Here is a 19,661-nt window from a genome sequence, read left to right on the forward strand (position 1 = left end):
TCTCTATTTTATATATTATATATTAATAATATTGGAAAAAAATAGTAAAAGTTTTATATTAATAATAAGTATGTTTTCACAATATAAGGCCAGGTAAAATAATGTGCGTGTGTGCATATATTTATTTATTAAGGCAGCATTTTTTATTTCATGGATGTTTGGCTAAACAGAAGTGAAAATTCCTGTTTGTTTTTTTATTTTATTTAATTTTTCAAGTTAGCAAGTTAACGATTTAATGGAAAGGTGCAGGACCCACATTTACAAACGCTTTCAACTCGTGAGTTTTCGTTAGTCACGTGATTTGGTTGCAAAATAAAGATTGGTAAATTTATCACAGAAATCGATTATAGAACGTTTTAAAAACATTTTAATGTACCCCCCCCCACACACACACTTCGACATCATGTAAAAAAGGAAACAAACAGGAACTTTCACTTCTGTTTAATCATATATATATATATATATATATATATATATATATATATATATATGCACACACAACTGAAAAATTAGAACTGCAGTGCTGTGCAGGCTGAAAATGCAGATAAGATAATTAGCCATGGTTTAAGCAATCAAATTCAAACGTGGTGTTGACCAATCAAATTCTTTTCTGGCAATGACCAATCAAACGCGACGTTGTGACCAATCATATTCAAATACGACATTGACCAATCAATTTCTTTTATTATCACCATTTATTTAAAACTAACCACTTAACAATGGCATTATTACAAAAGAATGCCAAACGATGAAAAACGGAAATAAACTTTGAATATCAACAACAGGTGCTTGGGAAAACTGAACAAAATAAAACAAAACAACAAACAATAAAAACATGCAACAAACAAACAAACAAAAAGAACATGCAGGAAGAAAAAAAAATGAAGAATCTCTGACAAGGATGAACAATTATCTAGGTTAATAAGTAAGACGATATGTCCTGCATTTAAATAAGTACAGAAAGTATGAGAGAACAAACGATTAAAGAAATCGGTAATTGTTAAAAGTCACGTCGAAAGCAGAATGCAAGAGAAAAAAAAATTCTGTAGAAGTATTAAAAATGGTTTTATGCTGATTAATGATTCCTTAATCGATGCATCATTTCAAGTTAAAATCCATTTAGTATTACGCGTGTAAAACTGAGAAAAACACACTTGAAATGTGTCAACAATGAAAATCACATGACCTCATGTCAAATTCGGTCGCCATCTTGGGTGCTTGTTATAATAGCTTCGACAGATCTATTTTTTTTTTTAGTAGATATGTGGTTTTACGAAAAACAGCACCTACTTAATTGTCATATCGAAATAAGTAATATAAAAAAAATTACGAAAATTTATCAAGTAGAAAATTATGATTAAAAATAATTTTTATGGAAAATTGATGGAAATTGCATTCTTCCTAGATATGATCACATTGAAGATTGTGAATACAGGAGAATACTTATCTCACTTTTCGCTACGGTACTGGCTTTCGATATTTTTGTCCAAAGCAATAGACTTGAAAAAAAAAAAAAAAAAAAAAAAAAAAAAAAAATAGCGGTTGTTCTGCTCGATGAATTTTCGTAAGTTTTTGGATATATTAATAATTTCGACATGTTTTTGCTTAAAACCACATATTTAAAAAAAAAAAAAAAATTGATCTGTCTATTCTGTCTTAACAAGCTCCTCATCTAGTTTTGATTTCGTTTATTCACATAAATATTAGCACATTTCCATCATATTTTTATAACTTTTACATGCGTACTATTAAGTGGATTTTAATCCGAAATGATTTCTCATTTAATGAAACGAACGACGTGAAACCAATTTTAATGCTTATATAGAAATTTTTCTCACGTCCTTCCTTCAACAATTACCAATAAAAAAAATCATTTAAAGAAAAGTAAAGAATTTAACACTTAAGAATTTTTTTTTTTATATCTCTAAACTACGCTAATCAACAACAAAAAAGGTGGGGGTGGGGTGAACTATATACAAGAGACATACTATAAATGGTCAAAACAAATAAACAAAAAAAAAAACGGAAAGAAAGAAAGGAAAGTTAAATAATCTAAGGGAAGCAACTCTAAGAAACTACGGGGTTATGTCCCTTATCCGACTAGCAAGACCTAATGAAAAAGACGTTAAATGTGAAACGGAAACACAAATCTAAAACATTTGACAAATTCAATTATTAAATCGAAAAAAAAAAAAAAAAAAAAAAAATTACATTACGAATAAATAAAGAAATCACAGTAAACAATATTTTTAAGACGTTCATAAATTTATTTTATAAAATGCTCAGTAGAGAAGGTTACATTCAATAATCAGTTAAATTAACGAAACTAAAAATAACCTTAGAACTTTTTTGCGATTTTCCAAAAAAAAAAGGGGGGGGGGGTAAATATGCAACAAATAAATGTCACTACAGGCAAGCTAAGTTACTCTTTACAGATCTGAATATGTTTTTGTGGTTTCACTTATATTAAAGTGTTTTTTTAATAAAAAATAAAGGAAGTATGGTGGTCTCATTCGACCCATAGTCAAGCCTCGATAATCGCTCAAAAATCGAAAATTAAAATACTCACATAAAATTATATTTTCGCACAATTGGTGACATTCATTGGATGTGTTACCATTAGTATTTTTCTTAATTTTCGAACGTTATCGAGGCTTGATTGTAGCTCGAATGAGACAACCATTTCTTTTTTTTTTTTTTTTTTTTTTAACTCGACAGGCTTTACACAACAAAAAACACTTTAAAATAAGTTAAAACATAAAAAAAAATTATTCGGGTAGGTAGAAGAACAACTTATCTTGTTTTTGGTAACATTTATTTGTTGCGTATTCATTTTTTTTTTACTCTTTTTTTTTGTTTTGTTAGTTATTCTGGAAAATCGCCAACATTTGACATAATTTGTATTATTTTGGACGACCGTTCTCATCTTGGGTGCTATTCTCACGATACTCCAGAAAGTGTAACTTAAAATATGAATTCCCGAGTTTGACTTTATGCACAGGAAGGTTGGAGGTTATGTTTTAAATGGAAGTTTATAGCATTAAGAAAAACGTGGAATGTTCGTAAATATCTGGTCAAGGGAGATGACAACGTTAGGTTTTTGCAGTTTTTCCAAGGACGTGTTGACGTTCTCCCACATATAGTACCTGGTATTCCCAAATGGTCACCCATATGGTACTGACTAAACTCAGCATTGGTTAACTTCAATGATCTAACAAGAACCAGTATACCGTATATACCAACTAATGATATGGATAGTGAAATTGGCCAAACGAACAAAAGATAAAAACAAATCCATGTTAAATTTAGATTTAAAAAAAAAAAAAAAAAAATGGACTCCCATCTAAAAATTAAGCTAAAAACTGAAAAGTTTCGCTTTTTTTTCTTTTTTTTTCTTTTCTTTTTTTTTTGAGAGTAATTTCTGGTGAATTTGAAGTTCAAATTAGCAATAAAAAACTAAAAAAAGAAAAACCTTAAAAAACTAAAAAGATTAAAAATAAGAAAACTCTAACAAAAATCAATTTTGTGATAAAACGGAAGTGTACTAAAATTGCTGAAATTTTTATTTCAAAATAAAATTAATATTCCAATATTTGAATGTATGGTTGTGGCTTTTATTCAGAAAACACTACGACAAAGCCAAATATTGTTTTATGAAAAAAACCTGAAAGGACTATGTTCATTATTGATGTAACCATTCCAAATGATTGTAGTTTTACTAAAACTGAACAGGGGAAAAGTTAAAATATCAGGACCTCAAAAATGATTTAAAAATGATAGTTTCTGAAAGATATAACTATCATATTGGTTATTGGTGGGCAAATACAGTAAAGAGAAGGCTATCAAGTTAAATATTGCTATATAAAACAAACTTGAAAGGACTATGTTCATTATTGATGTAACCATTCCAAATGACTATGGTCTTAATAGAGTTGAATGGAAAAAGATAACAAAATATCAAGACCTCAAGAATGATTTAAAAACAACATGGTCTCTGAAAAATATAAACACTATATTGACTACTGTAGGAGCAATTAGCCTAAAAAAAAGAAAAAAAAAAAAAAATCCCAAGAAATACTTTAGACAATTCCTGGATGAGTAAACTGTAGCAAAATACAGATGGCGGCCATAATAGGTCTATCCTTAAAAGAGCCACAGGATATAGATTTAAATTATAATAAAACTAGCATGGGTACCCGGCGTTACCTAGGTGCTTGTAGGTGTAAAAAAAAAAAAAAAAAAAAAGTTTTGGTAGGTAGGTAGGCTCGAACCCGAAGCCCTGACGCGAAGGTGAAAAAGAAAGTGTGAAAAAACCTGACATCTTACCGCTTGGCCACAACAGAACGGGAACTGAAGAGTGTTCTAATTCAATGATTAAAAAGTGACGGGTGCATAAATTAGAGGAGGTCAAACATCATACCATAGGGGAATGGACTTTGGTTGCAAGCCAGTTTTCCCAAGATGTTGGGGAAAACCAGCTACCCACAAAAAGGGGAGTGTCCAAATGAATAGCAATTGTCTGATATAAGTGGGTTTCCTTACATTGATCAAAGCTCATTGCTTTTCTGGACGGTCCCCGGCTCGAGTGCCAGGGAACTTGGTTTTGCTACGAGTTCAGTTTCACTTTTTTTATACGGAAAAGCCAAAGAAACATGCAGAGACCAAGAAATATTGCGAAAATAGCGTGTAAAAGTCGCCCAAATAAAAGATACACATGACCTCGTTTCGTGAATCATAGATATTATAATCTAGGTGGCATATAAAAAGTTCTAAGAAACAGTTACCCCCCCACCAGACATACACAAACTGTGCACACACTAACACACATTTTATATATATATATATATATATATATAGAGAGAGAGAGAGAGAGAGAGAGATATATATATAAAGTGTTAGCACTAGGAGTTAACTCCTTTGATCTCTTCAAATTAACTTTTTGGTCATCTATATATTAATACGATAACGTGTGTGTTCTTTTGTGTGTCACGCTTACATCCGGGTCGTTTAATTGTTATGTACTTCCATTTCTTGTCATAAATACTTTTATCAGGAATTCTTCATAAGTTTTGGTTTCAGTTTTGATTATGGGTGAAGGAACTCAAGTTATATATATATATATATATATATATATATGATTTTCATAAGTTTTTATTTCAGTTTCGATTCAAGCTTATGCACCCAAGTCTTATTGATATATTTATTTTATTTTTGAAATCGCAACTTTATAATATATAAAAATCGATAGAACATTAACTCTATAATAATATATATGAAATCTGCAAGAATTAAAATATCATATTTAAGCGTACTTTACGACCGGGCTTTGCTGGACATTCGTGCTAGCTTAGATAAATACTTTTGCAGTTTTAACAAAAAACAATAATATTAGAGCGTCTCCATTTACACTTAACATCTGCAGAATGCCAATACCAATATGTTACATATGAAGAAGTTCCCTGTGGAATTTTCACAGGTCTCACTAGTAAAAAATATAAACATTATATACCGGTTGTTGTAAGAGCAACTAGCTTAATAAAAATAAAAAAATCTTAATACTTTAGACACAATTACTAGAAGACCAAGCAGTAGCAAAATACAAATAGCAGCCATAAAGGGAACAGCGTCTATTCTTAAAAAAGAGCTCTCGGATATAAATTTAAATCATAATGGAATCAAGAGTTAGCTCCCTTGATCTCTTAAAAGTTACTAAAGTAAATTAAAAAAGAAAAATATTTTTTGTTTCCGCCAACAAAAGTTGGTCCTGGATATGACCTAAAACTATATCCGATGGTGAGGCCCCAGCTTGCGGGCCTTGGGGAGTGTGGAGCCACCCTTTAATTGGCATTGCTCCCAGGTCCACTCTGACTCGGAGTGGTAGTACCTGTTAGGGTCCCAACTATGTGTTAAAAAGAATCTGACTTAAAAAACAAATATATTCCATTAAAAAATCGTTCCTCAAAATCACTAGTTTCGGCATTAAATAACCTGAAAAAGGTTGATATGCCGTAAAACAAAAACAACCAACCAACAAAAGTTAATATTATGGAAAGAAACACAGCAAATTGTACAAATGTTTTAAATAAAAATTTTCGGTTCGGAAAAAAAAAACAAAGCAAAAAAAAACAACATATAATGAAATAAGAATAATATGATAAAAACTTAAAAGAAAAATTCCTGAAGAAAAGACAAAAAAAAAAAAATGTTCGGTGGAAAAATTTCTGAAAGAAAAAACAATGAAAAGAAACAAAAATGTGGGAGGGGAAAATTAAACAGCACAAAAGAAAGAAATAAAGAAACTGAAAAAAAAAAAAAGTTTTGAAAATTTCTTACGAAGGGAGCGGTGGCAAAACGACGCTGCCGGAACCCGAAGGAAATGGTCGTGCAGTTGCATTGTAATTCTGGAAAAAAAAAAGAATAAAAGAAATTTAATTATGAATTAAAAGAAAATAATTTTTAAAAAAGGGGGGGGGGAGGGAGGAGAGTGAAAAGGACAAATTGTCGAGAGAGGGAGAGAGAAGGAGAAAGGAGGAGAGAAGAGGAAAGAGAGAGAGGGGAGAAAAGAGGAAAGAGAGAGAGGGGAGAAAAGAGGAAAGAGAGAGAGGGGAGAAAAGAGGAAAGAGAGAGAGGGGAGAAAAGAGGAAAGAGAGAGAGGGGAGAAAAGAGGAAAGAGAGAGAGGGGAGAAAAGAGGAAAGAGAGAGAGGGGAGAGAAGAGGAAAGAGAGAGAGGGAGGGAGAGAAGAGGAAAGAGAGAGAGGGAGGGAGAGAAGGGGAGAAAAGAGGAAAGAGAGAGAGAGAAGAGGAAAGAGAGGGAGAGAAGAGGAAAGAGAGGGAGAGAAGAGGAAAGAGAGGGAGAGAAGAGGAAAGAGAGAGAGAGAAGAGGAAAGAGAGAGAGAAGAGGAAAGAGAGAGAGAAGGGGAAAGAGAGAGAGAAGGGGAAAGAGAGAGAGAAGGGGAAAGAGAGAGAGAGAAGGGGAAAGAGAGAGAGAAGGGGAAAGAGAGGGAGAAGAGGAAAGAGAGGGAGAAGAGGAAAGAGAGGGAGAGAAGAAGAGGAAAGAGAGGGAGAGAAGAAGAGGAAAGAGAGGGAGAGAAGAAGAGGAAAGAGAGGGAGAGAAGAAGAGGAAAGAGAGGGAGAGAAGAAGAAAGAGAGGGAGAGAAGAAGAAAGAGAGGGAGAGAAGAGGAAAGAGAGGGAGAGAAGAGGAAAGAGAGGGAGAGAAGAGGAAAGAGAGGGAGAGAAGAGGAAAGAGAGAAGGAAGGGAAAGAAAGAGAGAAAGAAGGGAAAGAAAGAGAGAAGGAAGGAGGGAAAGAGAGGTAGGTGGTAGGGGAGAGAGAGAGAGAGAGAGAGAGAGAGAGAGCGTTGAAGCAACAACAAAAGATAAAAGTTTTACATCTTCCTTCTAAAACACACTGTTACAATATTCATGACATCTTAGAACGGTTTGATCACATTATAGCCAAGCTGTATAAGAACAAGTCGATAGCAGAAGTGATTGATAAAATATATGGAATCTCTTTGCATCCTTCTATCATAGCTTTTTGTCTTGATGTGAAAATCGAACTATGCTCTGCTGATCATGACTGGATCGATACCATCATTCTTTATCTGAAATTCTTTACAATTCAAAGTTTCTCTGACCGGATTGAGTTTTTTTTTTTCTTTTTACATAGGAGTCACCACTTATCAAGGGCCGGAAGCCACTCGAAGATAAGGATTAATGAGTGTACGGTAGTCAATGGGACAACATCATAGTAATCGTTAGAAGCGTAAATTTGGTAAACTGGATTACTTGAGGGGAACGGCTCATCAAGAACTTGTTTACATTGGACTTGAAGATGACCAAATTGTAGTCAGCTGGAAAGCATGAAAACTGAATAGAGTTTCACATGTGTGCAGTTCTAAGAAAGAAGCTTTCGTCATGGAATCTATGTTTAGGTTTAGACACAGATAAAGAGTGGGGGGAATTATTAATCGTGTCTTTTTTTTTTTTTTTTTTTTTTTTACACGGAGGTCACCACTTATCAAGGCCCGGAAGCCACTCAGAGATAAGGGTTATTGCAAGTACAGTACGTTAGTGTGGAGATTTGATGAAGTGTTTACTTAAGGGGGTGATTCATTAGGAATTTGTTAACGTTGGACTTGAAGACATCCAAGTTGCAGTCAGGTGGGAAGCAGGCAGACCGAACAGAGTTCCACAGGGGTGCAGTTCTAAGAAAGAAGCTTTGTTCATGGAATCCATGTTTTGATTTAGGCACAGATAAAAAGTGGGGGAAGTTTTTCAGTGGATTCAGCTAGACGGGTGTTTTTCGTGAAAGATTGGCGAGGGGGGACCAGAGATTGGAGTTCAGACGAGCACCTGCCATGGAAATAACGATAAAACAAGGATAGGCTCGCAACATCTCTTCTGTGGGAGAGAGGTTGCAGGGTAGAGAAAAGGGCATCCCCCACTAAGTCACAAAGTCTATTTTGTACTCTGTCAAAGCAGGATAGGTTGTTTTTAGCAGCTCCTGTCCAGATATGGCAGCAGTACTCCATCCTTGGACGTTTCAGCTAGATGAGTGTTTTTCATGAAAGTCAGGACAGGGGAACCATAGATTGGAGCTCAGACGAGCACTTGCCATGAAAATAATGATAAAGCAGAGACAGGTTCGCAACGTCTCTTCTGTGGGAAAGAGGTTGCAGGGAAGAGAAAAGAGAATCTCCCACTAGATTACAAAATCTATTTTGAACTCTGTCAAGGCAGGATAAGATCCTTCTAGCAGCTCCTGCCCAGATGTGGAAACGGTATTCCATCTTTAGACGTACCTGGCTCTTATGTATTGATGCTGCTACTTTTTGCTTTGTACAACTATATTTAATATTCACAATTGGATTATCATTTACTTTTGTCTATGATAAAATTATTTGGCTATCATCCTTGGATCATTTTTCTATTACAAGAGCGGCTATTCACTCAAGAAGCCCTCCCCCACCCCCAAATCTCAAGTCTGTGCAAGTTATTGGTTTTAAATAAAGACATGCAAAATGGCAGCTTGCTGTTCAGAATCAGATCAAATTTCAAACAGATGCGAAACTCACAAAAACATGAAAAAAAAACAAAAAAAAAAATTCCAAGCATACAACAAATAAAATAACTGTGTGGGAGGAACGGACCATGTGTGCCAAGAAAACACTGCAACGATGCATACAACTGAGCTGGAGTTTGACAGAACAGAGATTCCAGAGTTCAACAAGATACACCTGAATAAGGTTGGAGGTTACATCATTCAAAATGTCATGAAAATAATACTCAAGATGAGGGCAGTAGTGCGAAGAATCTAAATAATACAAATTGCTCTTGCTGCATTATATAATATATAATATATAATAAAATGTAATTCTATTTAATTCCTTCCAGAAAATACTTTGTCCCAGTTGGAAATTATATAATCCATTCTTAATGCTACAATATTTTAAGATATGAATTTATTATATTTTTTACTAGAATATCTTGTCCTTTTCTTTTCCAGTTTTAACAACTAGTCCTTTACTTTTCCATGTTTAAGCTTAACCATATCACTTTTCACATGCTCACATTTTTCTATTGTAATCCATGATGGTTTTACTTTATAACATATCAACCCTTTTCAGTTTATTTAATGCCGAATCCAGCAATTCTGGAAAACGTTTTTATGCTTCAAGTTCTTTATATCTGAAAATATTCAGTCATAATGTTTGGTTTGGTTGTTTTGTTACGCTAGAAAATTACACACACCAGAGAGTATTATATATCTTTACAAAACCATCATTCACCCATGCATGAAGTGTTGTTGCAATATCTGGGCCGGTGCATCTACAACTAATTTCTTACCTTTAGTCAGAGTCCAAGAAAATCTTCAATCAAATAGCTCCCACACTATCAACCACGCTCCAAACCCTGACCCATCACCATAATGTTGCATCCTTGTGCCTGTTCTACAAGTGCTTTAATGGAATGTGCTCTGATGCACTCATACCACTTGTGCACTCTCGACATGAATACCCTCGACTAACCCACCAAGCAGCAAAATTCCACCCCTTCACTGTTAAGCTCTCTAAATAGTACTTATACTTTAATAGTTTCTTCTCTTTGACTGCTAAACTTTGACATTCCCTCCCCGTTTCTTGCTTCCCTAACTGTACTAACATGCAGAAGTTTAAATGTAATGTGAACAGACATCTCGCTGCTCAACTCCCCACAGTCCTTTGTTAGCAATATGCTTTCTCTGGAGTAAAAAAAGAGCAGAAAAAAAAAATCCAAAAAAATTTTAAGAGCAAAAAAAAAAAAAAAAAAAAAATTTAATTAAAAAGAGAGCAAAAAAAAAATTTAAAAAGAGCAGAAAAAAAAAAAAAAAATTAAAAAAAGAGCAGAAAAAAAATCCCCAAAAATTAAAAAAAAGAGCAAACAAAAAAAAAAAAAATTTTTTAATTAAAAAAAAAAAAAAAAAAAATTTAATTAAAAAGAGAGCAAAAAAAAAAATTTAAAAAGAGCAGAAAAAAAAAAAAATTAAAAAAGAGCAGAAAAAAAAAAAAATTAAAAAAGAGCAGAAAAAAAAAATCCCCAAAAATTAAAAACAAGAGCAAACAAAAAAAAAAAAAAATTTTTTAAATTAAAAAAAAAAAGAAAAAAAAAAATTAAAAAGAGAGCAGAAAAAAAAAATCCCCAAAAATTAAAAAAAAAGAGCAAACAAACAAAAAAAAAATTTTTAAATTAAAAAAAAAAAAGAAAAAATTTTTTAAAAAGAGCAAAAAAACAAAACAAAATATAGAATCGCAATGTTTATCTATTTTGCAATCAACACCTTTCGGAGTCAAAATTTTTTAGTTATCACATCAAGGAATTCCGTTTTTTAAGGGTTCTGATTAGGGGTCCGTAAAATTACCACAACTATTTTAAGTTTTCTTTCTCCTAGCCTAGTTGCCCATGCCAAAGCTTGGGATTTCAATATACGATAATGTCTAAAGGTCTGCAGCCATGGATGAACGCAAAAAAAAGTCTATTTATGCATTTCAAGTAGATTTTGCTATATTTATATAATTATAAAACTGTGAATCTTGCTTGCTTGCATCTTGTCTTCAACGATCGGGCAATTCTATCTTTAAAAAAAAAAGAAAAAAAGAAAAAAAAGAAAGGGATGACAGATGAATTTATATGTGTGTGTGTGTGTGTCGGTATGATTCAGAGGTTAAGGAACGAGGGTGGAGAGCTGTATGTTTTGGTTTCGATTCTAGCTAATGTTACCCAAGTCACATATTATATATATATATATATATATATATAGCGAAACAGTACTGTATGTGGGTGACTATAATGTTCCTCATCTTGAGTTGAGCATATTGAGAACTGAAACACAAATTACCATTAGCGTATAAGCGATGCTCTTTGTGTAAACAAATGAGCTTAGGTATTTCAGACGATGTTCAAAACATCGTTAAACTCACGACTCACACAGCAGCTGCCGATAGCATAGTGGTTAGGAAACAACAAAACAGTACTGCATGTGGATGACTATATATATATATATATATATATATATATATATATATATATATATATATATTTCTTTTAGTTTTCATCTCACAACTATATATTAGGTTACATTATAATGATCAATACAGAATTGTCTCTATAATAATAAATACGTAATCTGCATGAATTAAAATATCATATTTAAGCGTATCTTATGACTGGGCAATGCCAAGCAGCCTGCTAGTATATTAGTAAATGAGGAATCATTTCCATTAAAAATTCATTTAGTATTATGCATCTAAAATTGAGAAAAGCACACTTGAGAAGTGTTAACATTATGTGAATAAGCGAAATCACATGACATCAGGTACAAATTCGGTCACCAACGTGTTTTGAGTTATATATAAGTGAGTCAATCTCTTTATCGTTTCTCCTGTTATTAATAGTTTTCTTCCTATAAAATCAATATTTGATTCTGGTTCGTCAGTGTTTGTTGTGAATCATTGCGTCATTTTGTTAAGAATAAAATGTAATTCTATTTAATTCCTTCCAGAAAATACTTTGTCCCAGTTGGAAAGTGGCATAACTGTATTAGTTCATACAAAGCTACCTCCCTTTGAAAAATACAAAAAAAAAAGCAAAAACAAATCAACTAAAGGCACTACTGAGTAACAGCTTTTTTTTTTTTTATATATATGTAAACAAATCATTTAGAATATTTTTTTACATCTAATATATAAAAGGCTATATGTCTGTCTGTCTCCATATTTTCAAACTCGACATCCTCCAAAACTAAAAGTCATAGAGCAGCAGTAGGGGCCTCAACTGATTGGATTTTTTACGAGCCGTTCTTTTATGCATCTTTAACCGGTTAAAATTGTTTTTAAGGGGCCAAAATAGGTCAAAAAGGAAATCGTTAAAAATTTTGTACATTCATCTTAGTTTATTTTTATACTAGCATTTCAGCCCGGCGTTGCCCGGGTGTTTGGAGGTGTATGTAAAGCAAAAAAAAAAAAAAAAAGCGGTCAATTTTTTAAAAAATTTGACCCCTATTATGACTCCTTAACATTTATTGTTTGGGGCTCAAATCAAGTTAAGTTAGATCCATGTCCAAGGAACCTATATCTAAAATTTCAAATGTTCAGACCCAAAATTGGCGGAGGAGTTTGGTAGAGGTCTCAAAGGTCAAATCATTGAACTTTGATCCCTTAACAGCCAAATTTCTGGCCGAAAATGGATTACAAAGATTTTCGCAAATCTCAGTACCCTGTGTATCAAATTTCGAATCTGTAGACTTAAGATTGACAGAGTTAATGCGTAAGGAAATGTACACACACACATACACACAGAAACGTTCACTTTTATAGATATATAGATTTTTAATCACTTTACATGTGTGTCACGTTGATACAGTGGTAACGTCATCAGCTTTGAATGCTACAGTTTTGGTTTCGGTTTTGATTCTAGCTGATGGCACTTAAATATTTTTTTTTTTTAATTTTTGAAATCACGACTATAATTATATATCCGAAATCTGGAAAATCATATTAAAGCATATTTTACGCCCGGGCAAAGCCCCCCCCCCCCTAGTCTTTTTAGATTCTTCCTGCTTAATAAACTTGTTGACTGTTTGTATGAATCTTATTGGATTCATCCATTGCTTTTTTGTATTTAAAAAAAATAATCATATCCATTCGATGTAGGAATTGATCATCACAATACTACATTTACTCCAAAAGTTTGGCACAAAGAATTGATTTTAAGTCAATAGGCTTTTCGCGGTTTTAACCAAAAGAAAGCACTCATCAAAAAGAGACCCCCAATTCAAAGCATAAACATCACAGCCGACGACCCTTTGACGAGTACATCGATGTGAATAATTATCCCATGGAACACTGTAATAGTACAATTCCCGCTACAATAATATTCACAACTTTCTCAGCTTCAATTTGGTATGAAACCTGAATATAAACCTCAAACAGATGACTCCCTACAGTATGTTAACACAAAAAACAAACAAATCAAAAACGAAAATGACGACCAGCATTGAAAGCCGCTTTGTCTACAACTACGTCCGCCAGATGAGCATAAATACAGCGTTTTTTTTTTTTTCAACAAGCAGTCAGTCGTGGCTAGATCACTGAACAGTGAGGTTGGGCCCATCAGTGGCTTAACCCAATGCAGCAGCAGCCATGCCCACACAGAACGGGTTAGGCTACCCTCCACCAACAGTGACCGAACCCAGTAGAAGCAGCAGCCACTTGCCATCTACTCACTCGATTTCCAGCAGCCCAGCATCTCAAGTCAGCGCATATTTCCTGAAGCCACTGGCGACAACCTTTTTTTTTTTTTTTTTTTTTTTTTTTTTTTTTACATGGAGGTCACCACTTATCAAGGCCAGGAAGTTACTCGGGAATAAAGGTTATTGCGTGTACAGTAATCAATGGGATAGTAATTGTTAGTATTGGAGATTTGATAAAGTGTCTTACTTTAGGGGGCGGTTCATCAGAAATTTGTTTATGTGGGACTTGAAGACATCTAACTTGTAGTCAGGTGGGAAACAGGCACACGGAAAAGAGCTCCACAGGCGTGCACTTCTAAGAAAGAAGCTTTGTTCATGGAATCTACGTTTTGATTTTGGCACAGATAAAGAGCGGGGAAAAACATTGACAGTGGTCTCAGCTAGACGGGTGTTTATCCTGAATGATTGGCAAGGGGGGGGGGACCAGAGATTGGAGCTCGGACGAGCACTTGCCATGGAAAAAAATGATAAAACAAAGACAGGCTCATAGCAGTATCAGTCTAAACACCAGCTGGACTCCAACTCTCAGCCTAAGACCTACTTCCATTCAGTTTCTTTTTTGGAAAATGAACCTGGACGGATTTATATCCATTCACGACGGTACCTACCTTGTTTGTCATCTTTCTTTGCCATCGTCGTTTTTCGTCTTTTTCTTGCCTGTAGGGTCGATATTCACCAACATTCGGGCCCCACAACAGGCTATAACTTTTGCCTGTTTCTAAAAGGTTTTCCTTTGATTGAAAAAACTAAAAACACTACAGAGTAACCTTAGGCATGAATAGCTTGTAATAAGGTTTGTTTGTTTTTTTATATTTGTAAATCAAAAAGTAATTAAAATTTTTTTTTTTTTTTTTACATTTTTGTTACCGCATGTTTGTTGTTTGTATACAGCTGCTCTGATTCATCCATTTTTTTTTTGTGTTTAAAATAATCGATTTGTATCGGAAATAAAGATTTCCTTTATTTGTTTATTTTTTTTTTTATAGTAAAAGTTTTTGTTTCGTTTTACGGCATACCAACCCTTTTTCGAGTTATTTAATGCTGAATCCAGTAATTTGTGGAAGAAGTTTTACGCTTTGAATTTTGATAGGACAATTCAAATATTTTTCCCCGATTCCGATACACTTACTGATTCTGTACTAAATTAACGATTCCGATTCTTAATAAATCTCTAAATATTTAACTAGAAAAGTGTTATTTTGTCCGGTTGCTGAAAAAAAAAAAAAAAAACAAAAAAAAAAAAAAAACACATCTTAAATGTGCATATATTTTCTCAAACGTAAAAGCACATTTGTGAGGGGGTGATCTTGAGATTTTAGTCTTACTGCAAGTTTAAATCAATAAATATTTATTATTTTATTACTACGAGCAGTGGAAGATGCTTCTTAAACCAAAATCAAATAAAAAAATAATTAAAGGAATCGATTTTGGCATCAGAAAATAGGTTAATTTTTTTCCAGATTCCCGATTCCGATTAATCGTCCCAACACTAATATCTTTCAAATACTTAGTCACATTCATAAAGCATGTTTTTATTTTGATATCTTTGTTACAGGCGACAGAGGGACTGCTTATGAATTTAATATTCCCTTGACACTTTCTCCTTCGGAGGAAGCCGGTTCAACTCGCCTAGGGTGAATGCCATACAACAAACAGCATTTTTGTTACTGATTCTTCCGGTATAATACACTTCTTTATTGTTTACTAGCAGATATACACGGCATAATTGCGTTGACACACTGGTTCTTGTCAGATCACAGAAGTTAAGCAACGTTGAACCTGGTTAGTACCAGATGGGTGACCATTTGGGAATTCTAGGCGCTGTATGTGCTCTCCGCTTATCTCGGCATTTGTTTCCAGTCATCCTGTACAGTCAGACACTTCTCTTGCCGCTGGTATTTAAGAATGTCGACTCAGGAGAGGTGTGCTTGGAGATTGTGCACCTCCTGCCACAAAAATTTCACGCGCAGACACCACTTGGTGGGTATCCATAGTCTGTCAAAGACTGAAGGCGCCCTACTAACAGATGTACCCAGCATTGTCCGGTATTAAACGTAACGTTAAATTCATTAAAAAAAAAAAAAGAAAAAAAAAAAAAGAAACCGGAACATGTGCATGCGAATATGTTTTTTTCTAAGCAGTTCACTTCTTGTAAATAAAAACAACAATACTCAGGTTGAGATCAAAACCAAACTCTAAAGACAGCTAAACAATTACGATAACCATAAGGCCAGCTTGCCACGGTCTTTAAAAAATATTTTCAAACCTACTTATTCTTCACATATTTTTTTTCTAAACAGTTCACTTTTTGTAAATTAAAAAAAAAAAAAAAAAAAATACTCGAGCTGAGATTGAAACCAAAACCCGAGTTAAGTATGATAACCATTAGGTTAGTTTCACAATCTTTAACAAGTGTTTTCAAACCTACTTATTCTTAACACTGCGAATGATTCGAGCATGTGCAGTCGCAAAACAGTTAGCAAACAGATAAAAATCCGATGACTCCCAAGTACAAATTTTTAAATTTTGATCACTTAGCAGCCCTTTTTTCTGGATGAAAACCGATTAAAAAGTTTTCCACATGTCTGAATAGCCTATATACCAAGTTTCATGTCATTAAATAAAAAATTCGTCGAGTTTATAGGTTAAGAAGTGTCCTCACAGACACACATTCTCACTTTTATAGATATACTAGCATTTCAGCCTGGCATTGCCCGCGTGGTTGGAGGTGTACGTTGAGCAAAAAAAAAAAAGAGAAAAGTGGTCAATTTTTTTTAACACTTTGACCCCTATTATGACCCCTTAACATTTATTGTTTTGGACTCAAATCAAGTTATTAAGTTAGATCTATGTCCAAGGAATCTATATCGAAAATTTCAAGTGTTTAGCCCAAAATTTGGCTGAGGAGTTTGGTAGAGTTCTCAAAGGTCAAATCGTTGAACTTTGATCCCTTAAAATTTCTGGCCGAAAATGGATTACAAAGATTTTCCCAAATCTCAGTACCCTGTATATCAAATTTCGAGTCTGTAGAGTGAAAATTGACAGAGTTATTGCGTAGGGAAAAGTACACAGACACGTTCACTTTTATAGATATATATAGATATATATATATAGTTTTTGTTTCAATCCTTGCCAAAGTCAAACAATGCTGACTGTTAGTAAGCAAAACGCTTACGTCCATGGATAATTTTACATACGTAAGCCGTTATAAAATGAATTTTATTTTATCGCTCTCAAAAGCAGTCGGGTTAGGGTTAGGGTTAAAAATTTGCGTGCAATAGAGGAAATCTTTCTATCACTTTGGTGAGTAAAAAAAATGGAACGCAAGCTAACGTTGTTATTACCAATAAAAATATATATATTTTTTTTAAATTGACATTTCACCATAAAGAAGGCACAGAGCTAATGAGTCATGAGGGGCTAATATTTGAGACCAGATTTGCAAATATACTATTTATGGAGTTGGGCAGCAATATGTCTGTTCACATTACACTTGAATTTCTGCATGTCAGTACAGTAAAGGAAGCAGAGGCTCAGGAGGGAATTCCAAAGGGCAGCAGTCTGAGGGAAAAAGCTATTCGAGTAGAAGGCTTTACAGTGTCTAGGGATCTCTGCAGTGTAGGGGTGGGATCTTGCTGCTTGTCTGGTTCGTCGAGGGTTTTGTCGTCTCACCAGATTGAAAAAAGAAAAGTGAGCACTTCTACACTATTGGGACGAGATTTCAGAAATCCTAGTACCGAATTTCACATGAAAACAATGGTATCTATGTATTCCTCGTATTTTAAAGATGATTATATAAAAAAATTACGAAAATCGAATTTGATGAAAATGATCGTAAAACACAGGAGAGTTCAAAAGAAAGGTAATTTTCCGTTTCGAATCAAACAAGATGGCGGCAATTTTTCACCTGCTAACACCAATTGTTTTTTTTGTTTTTTTTAAATAATACAATAATATTCAGGTAAGCCCGACTGCATAATTTAGAAGCTACCACTGTAACTTATTAGAATTGACAAAAAAAAAAAAAAAAAATCAATTGAAACAATTGTTTTTTATCTGAAAACTCCATTTATCGACTAGGAAATTTCGTCCCAATAGTGTAGAAGCGCCGAAAAGTGGATTTTGACCAAAAAAACAAAGAAATCATATCCATGGCAGGCTCTTTAAATGGAACCAAGGGACAATAATGAGATTGAGAGGGGGAGAACAAGAAAGAGAAGGGAAAAGGAAAAGATAGAAAAAAGGAAAAGATAGAAAAAAAGGAAAAGATAGAAAAAAGGAAAAGGAAAAAGGAAAGGAAGAAAAAAGGAAAGGAAGAAAAAAGAAAGAAAGATAAAAGAAAAAAGAAAGAAAAGAAAAAAGAAAAAAGAAAAAAGAAAGAAAAAAGGAAGAAAAAAGGAAGAAAAAAGGAAGAAAAAAGGAAAGGAAGAAAAAAGGAAAGGAAGAAAAAAGAAAAGAGGAAGAAAATAGAAAAGAGGAAGAAAATAGAAAAGAGGAAGAAAAAAGAAAAGAGGAAGAAAAAAAGGAAAGGAAGAAAAAAAGGAAAGGAAGAAAAAAAGGAAAGGAAGAAAAAAAAAGGAAGAAAAAAAAAGGAAAGGAAGAATTAAGGAATCGCTGAAAATCGTATCGATCCTCATTGGGAACTCATTCTCTTGTGTTTAACAAAAGAGAATAAATTAAAAGATGATGCGAATGGCACAACCGGAATAACTACTCATACCATCATCTTTGTTAGGTATTCTTTGAAAATATCAAGAGATATACACCCCCTCCCACCTCTCCCTTCAACTTACCCTTCCTACTCCCACCCCGAATTACTTCTAAGATTAAAAAGATAGCTTGTAGGCAAAAAAAAAAAAACGGCTGCTTCTATTATTTGGGGGATGGGGGAGTCAATAAAAGAACCTTAAGACAGAGAGAGAGAGAGAGAGAGAGAGAGAGAGAGAGAGAGAGGGACCTAGTCTCTAGTTCTGTGTGCTCCTGTGAGCACCTGGCATCACCTGCGGGGTAGGAGGGGGGGGGTAGAATAACGAGAATCGAATTACACCCCAAGACTACCATGACTCAATCAACTGGCAACACCAGGTTTAGTTGATAAATGGGTTGATAAAGAGCAGGAAGCCTTGGGATTAATTTATATATATATATATATATATATATATATATATATATATATATAATTATTTACTATAATGATTATTAAACACCTACAGACACTAGTGTTTCATCCTTTCGAGAATTATCAGTGCAGGATGTCACAATTAACACCAGTCGATACATTCGAACCCGGCAACAGAAGCCATCCCTGGCTTCATTAGCAAGCACCTAATCCATTTGGCTACCGTTAACCACGAGAAATACTGTTGAAATTTAAACGTTTATTTTTGAAAATGTTTTTTAACGTCTGTCAGAGTGATCTAATCATTATATGATGATATGCGCATAATAATATATCACACACACACACACACACACACACACACACACACACACACACACACACACCACCAAGTAAAAGGTATTCAAGGGTGATAACTAACGAATTTTACGAGGTTATTAAGAGTGCTCAATAAAAGAAGAGCAAGATATATTTTTATTAATATAAACAAATTCACATGGCCACGACACTGGATATGCTAATGTTCCGGACAAATGGTCAGTTAAAACCAAAAGTCTTCGTCAGGCGACTTAATAAATTGCTGCTTTCCACAGAAGAAACTAGCTATCCAATGAAGAAAAAAACAAACAAAAAACCCCAGTTCAATATTAATTGTCCTCTTATATAACAAATAAATGACAAATATGCTCTATAATCACATTGAGCTTCTTAAATTAAGTATTTGCATGTATAAAAAGTGAAATAATAGTTGAAA

General features: G+C 33.8%; 1 protein-coding gene across 5 annotated transcripts in view; it reads right to left on the reverse strand.

The window, feature by feature from the left end:
• Nucleotides 1–19,661, reverse strand: part of LOC145266532 (PDZ and LIM domain protein 7-like) — a 268,765-nt gene that overhangs the window by 46,075 nt on the left and 203,029 nt on the right. For all 5 annotated transcript variants that reach the window (XM_080122293.1, XM_080122292.1, XM_080122296.1 and 2 more), the window contains one exon: nucleotides 6,334–6,401. In XM_080122293.1, the coding sequence (XP_079978419.1) occupies nucleotides 6,334–6,401 (68 nt within the window). The remainder of the gene's footprint in view (nucleotides 1–6,333; nucleotides 6,402–19,661) is intronic.

The sequence above is a fragment of the Euprymna scolopes genome, chromosome 41 (genome assembly GCF_053919585.1).
Source record: "Euprymna scolopes isolate OS-2025 chromosome 41, ASM5391958v1, whole genome shotgun sequence".
Lineage (NCBI taxonomy): Eukaryota > Metazoa > Mollusca > Cephalopoda > Sepiida > Sepiolidae > Euprymna > Euprymna scolopes.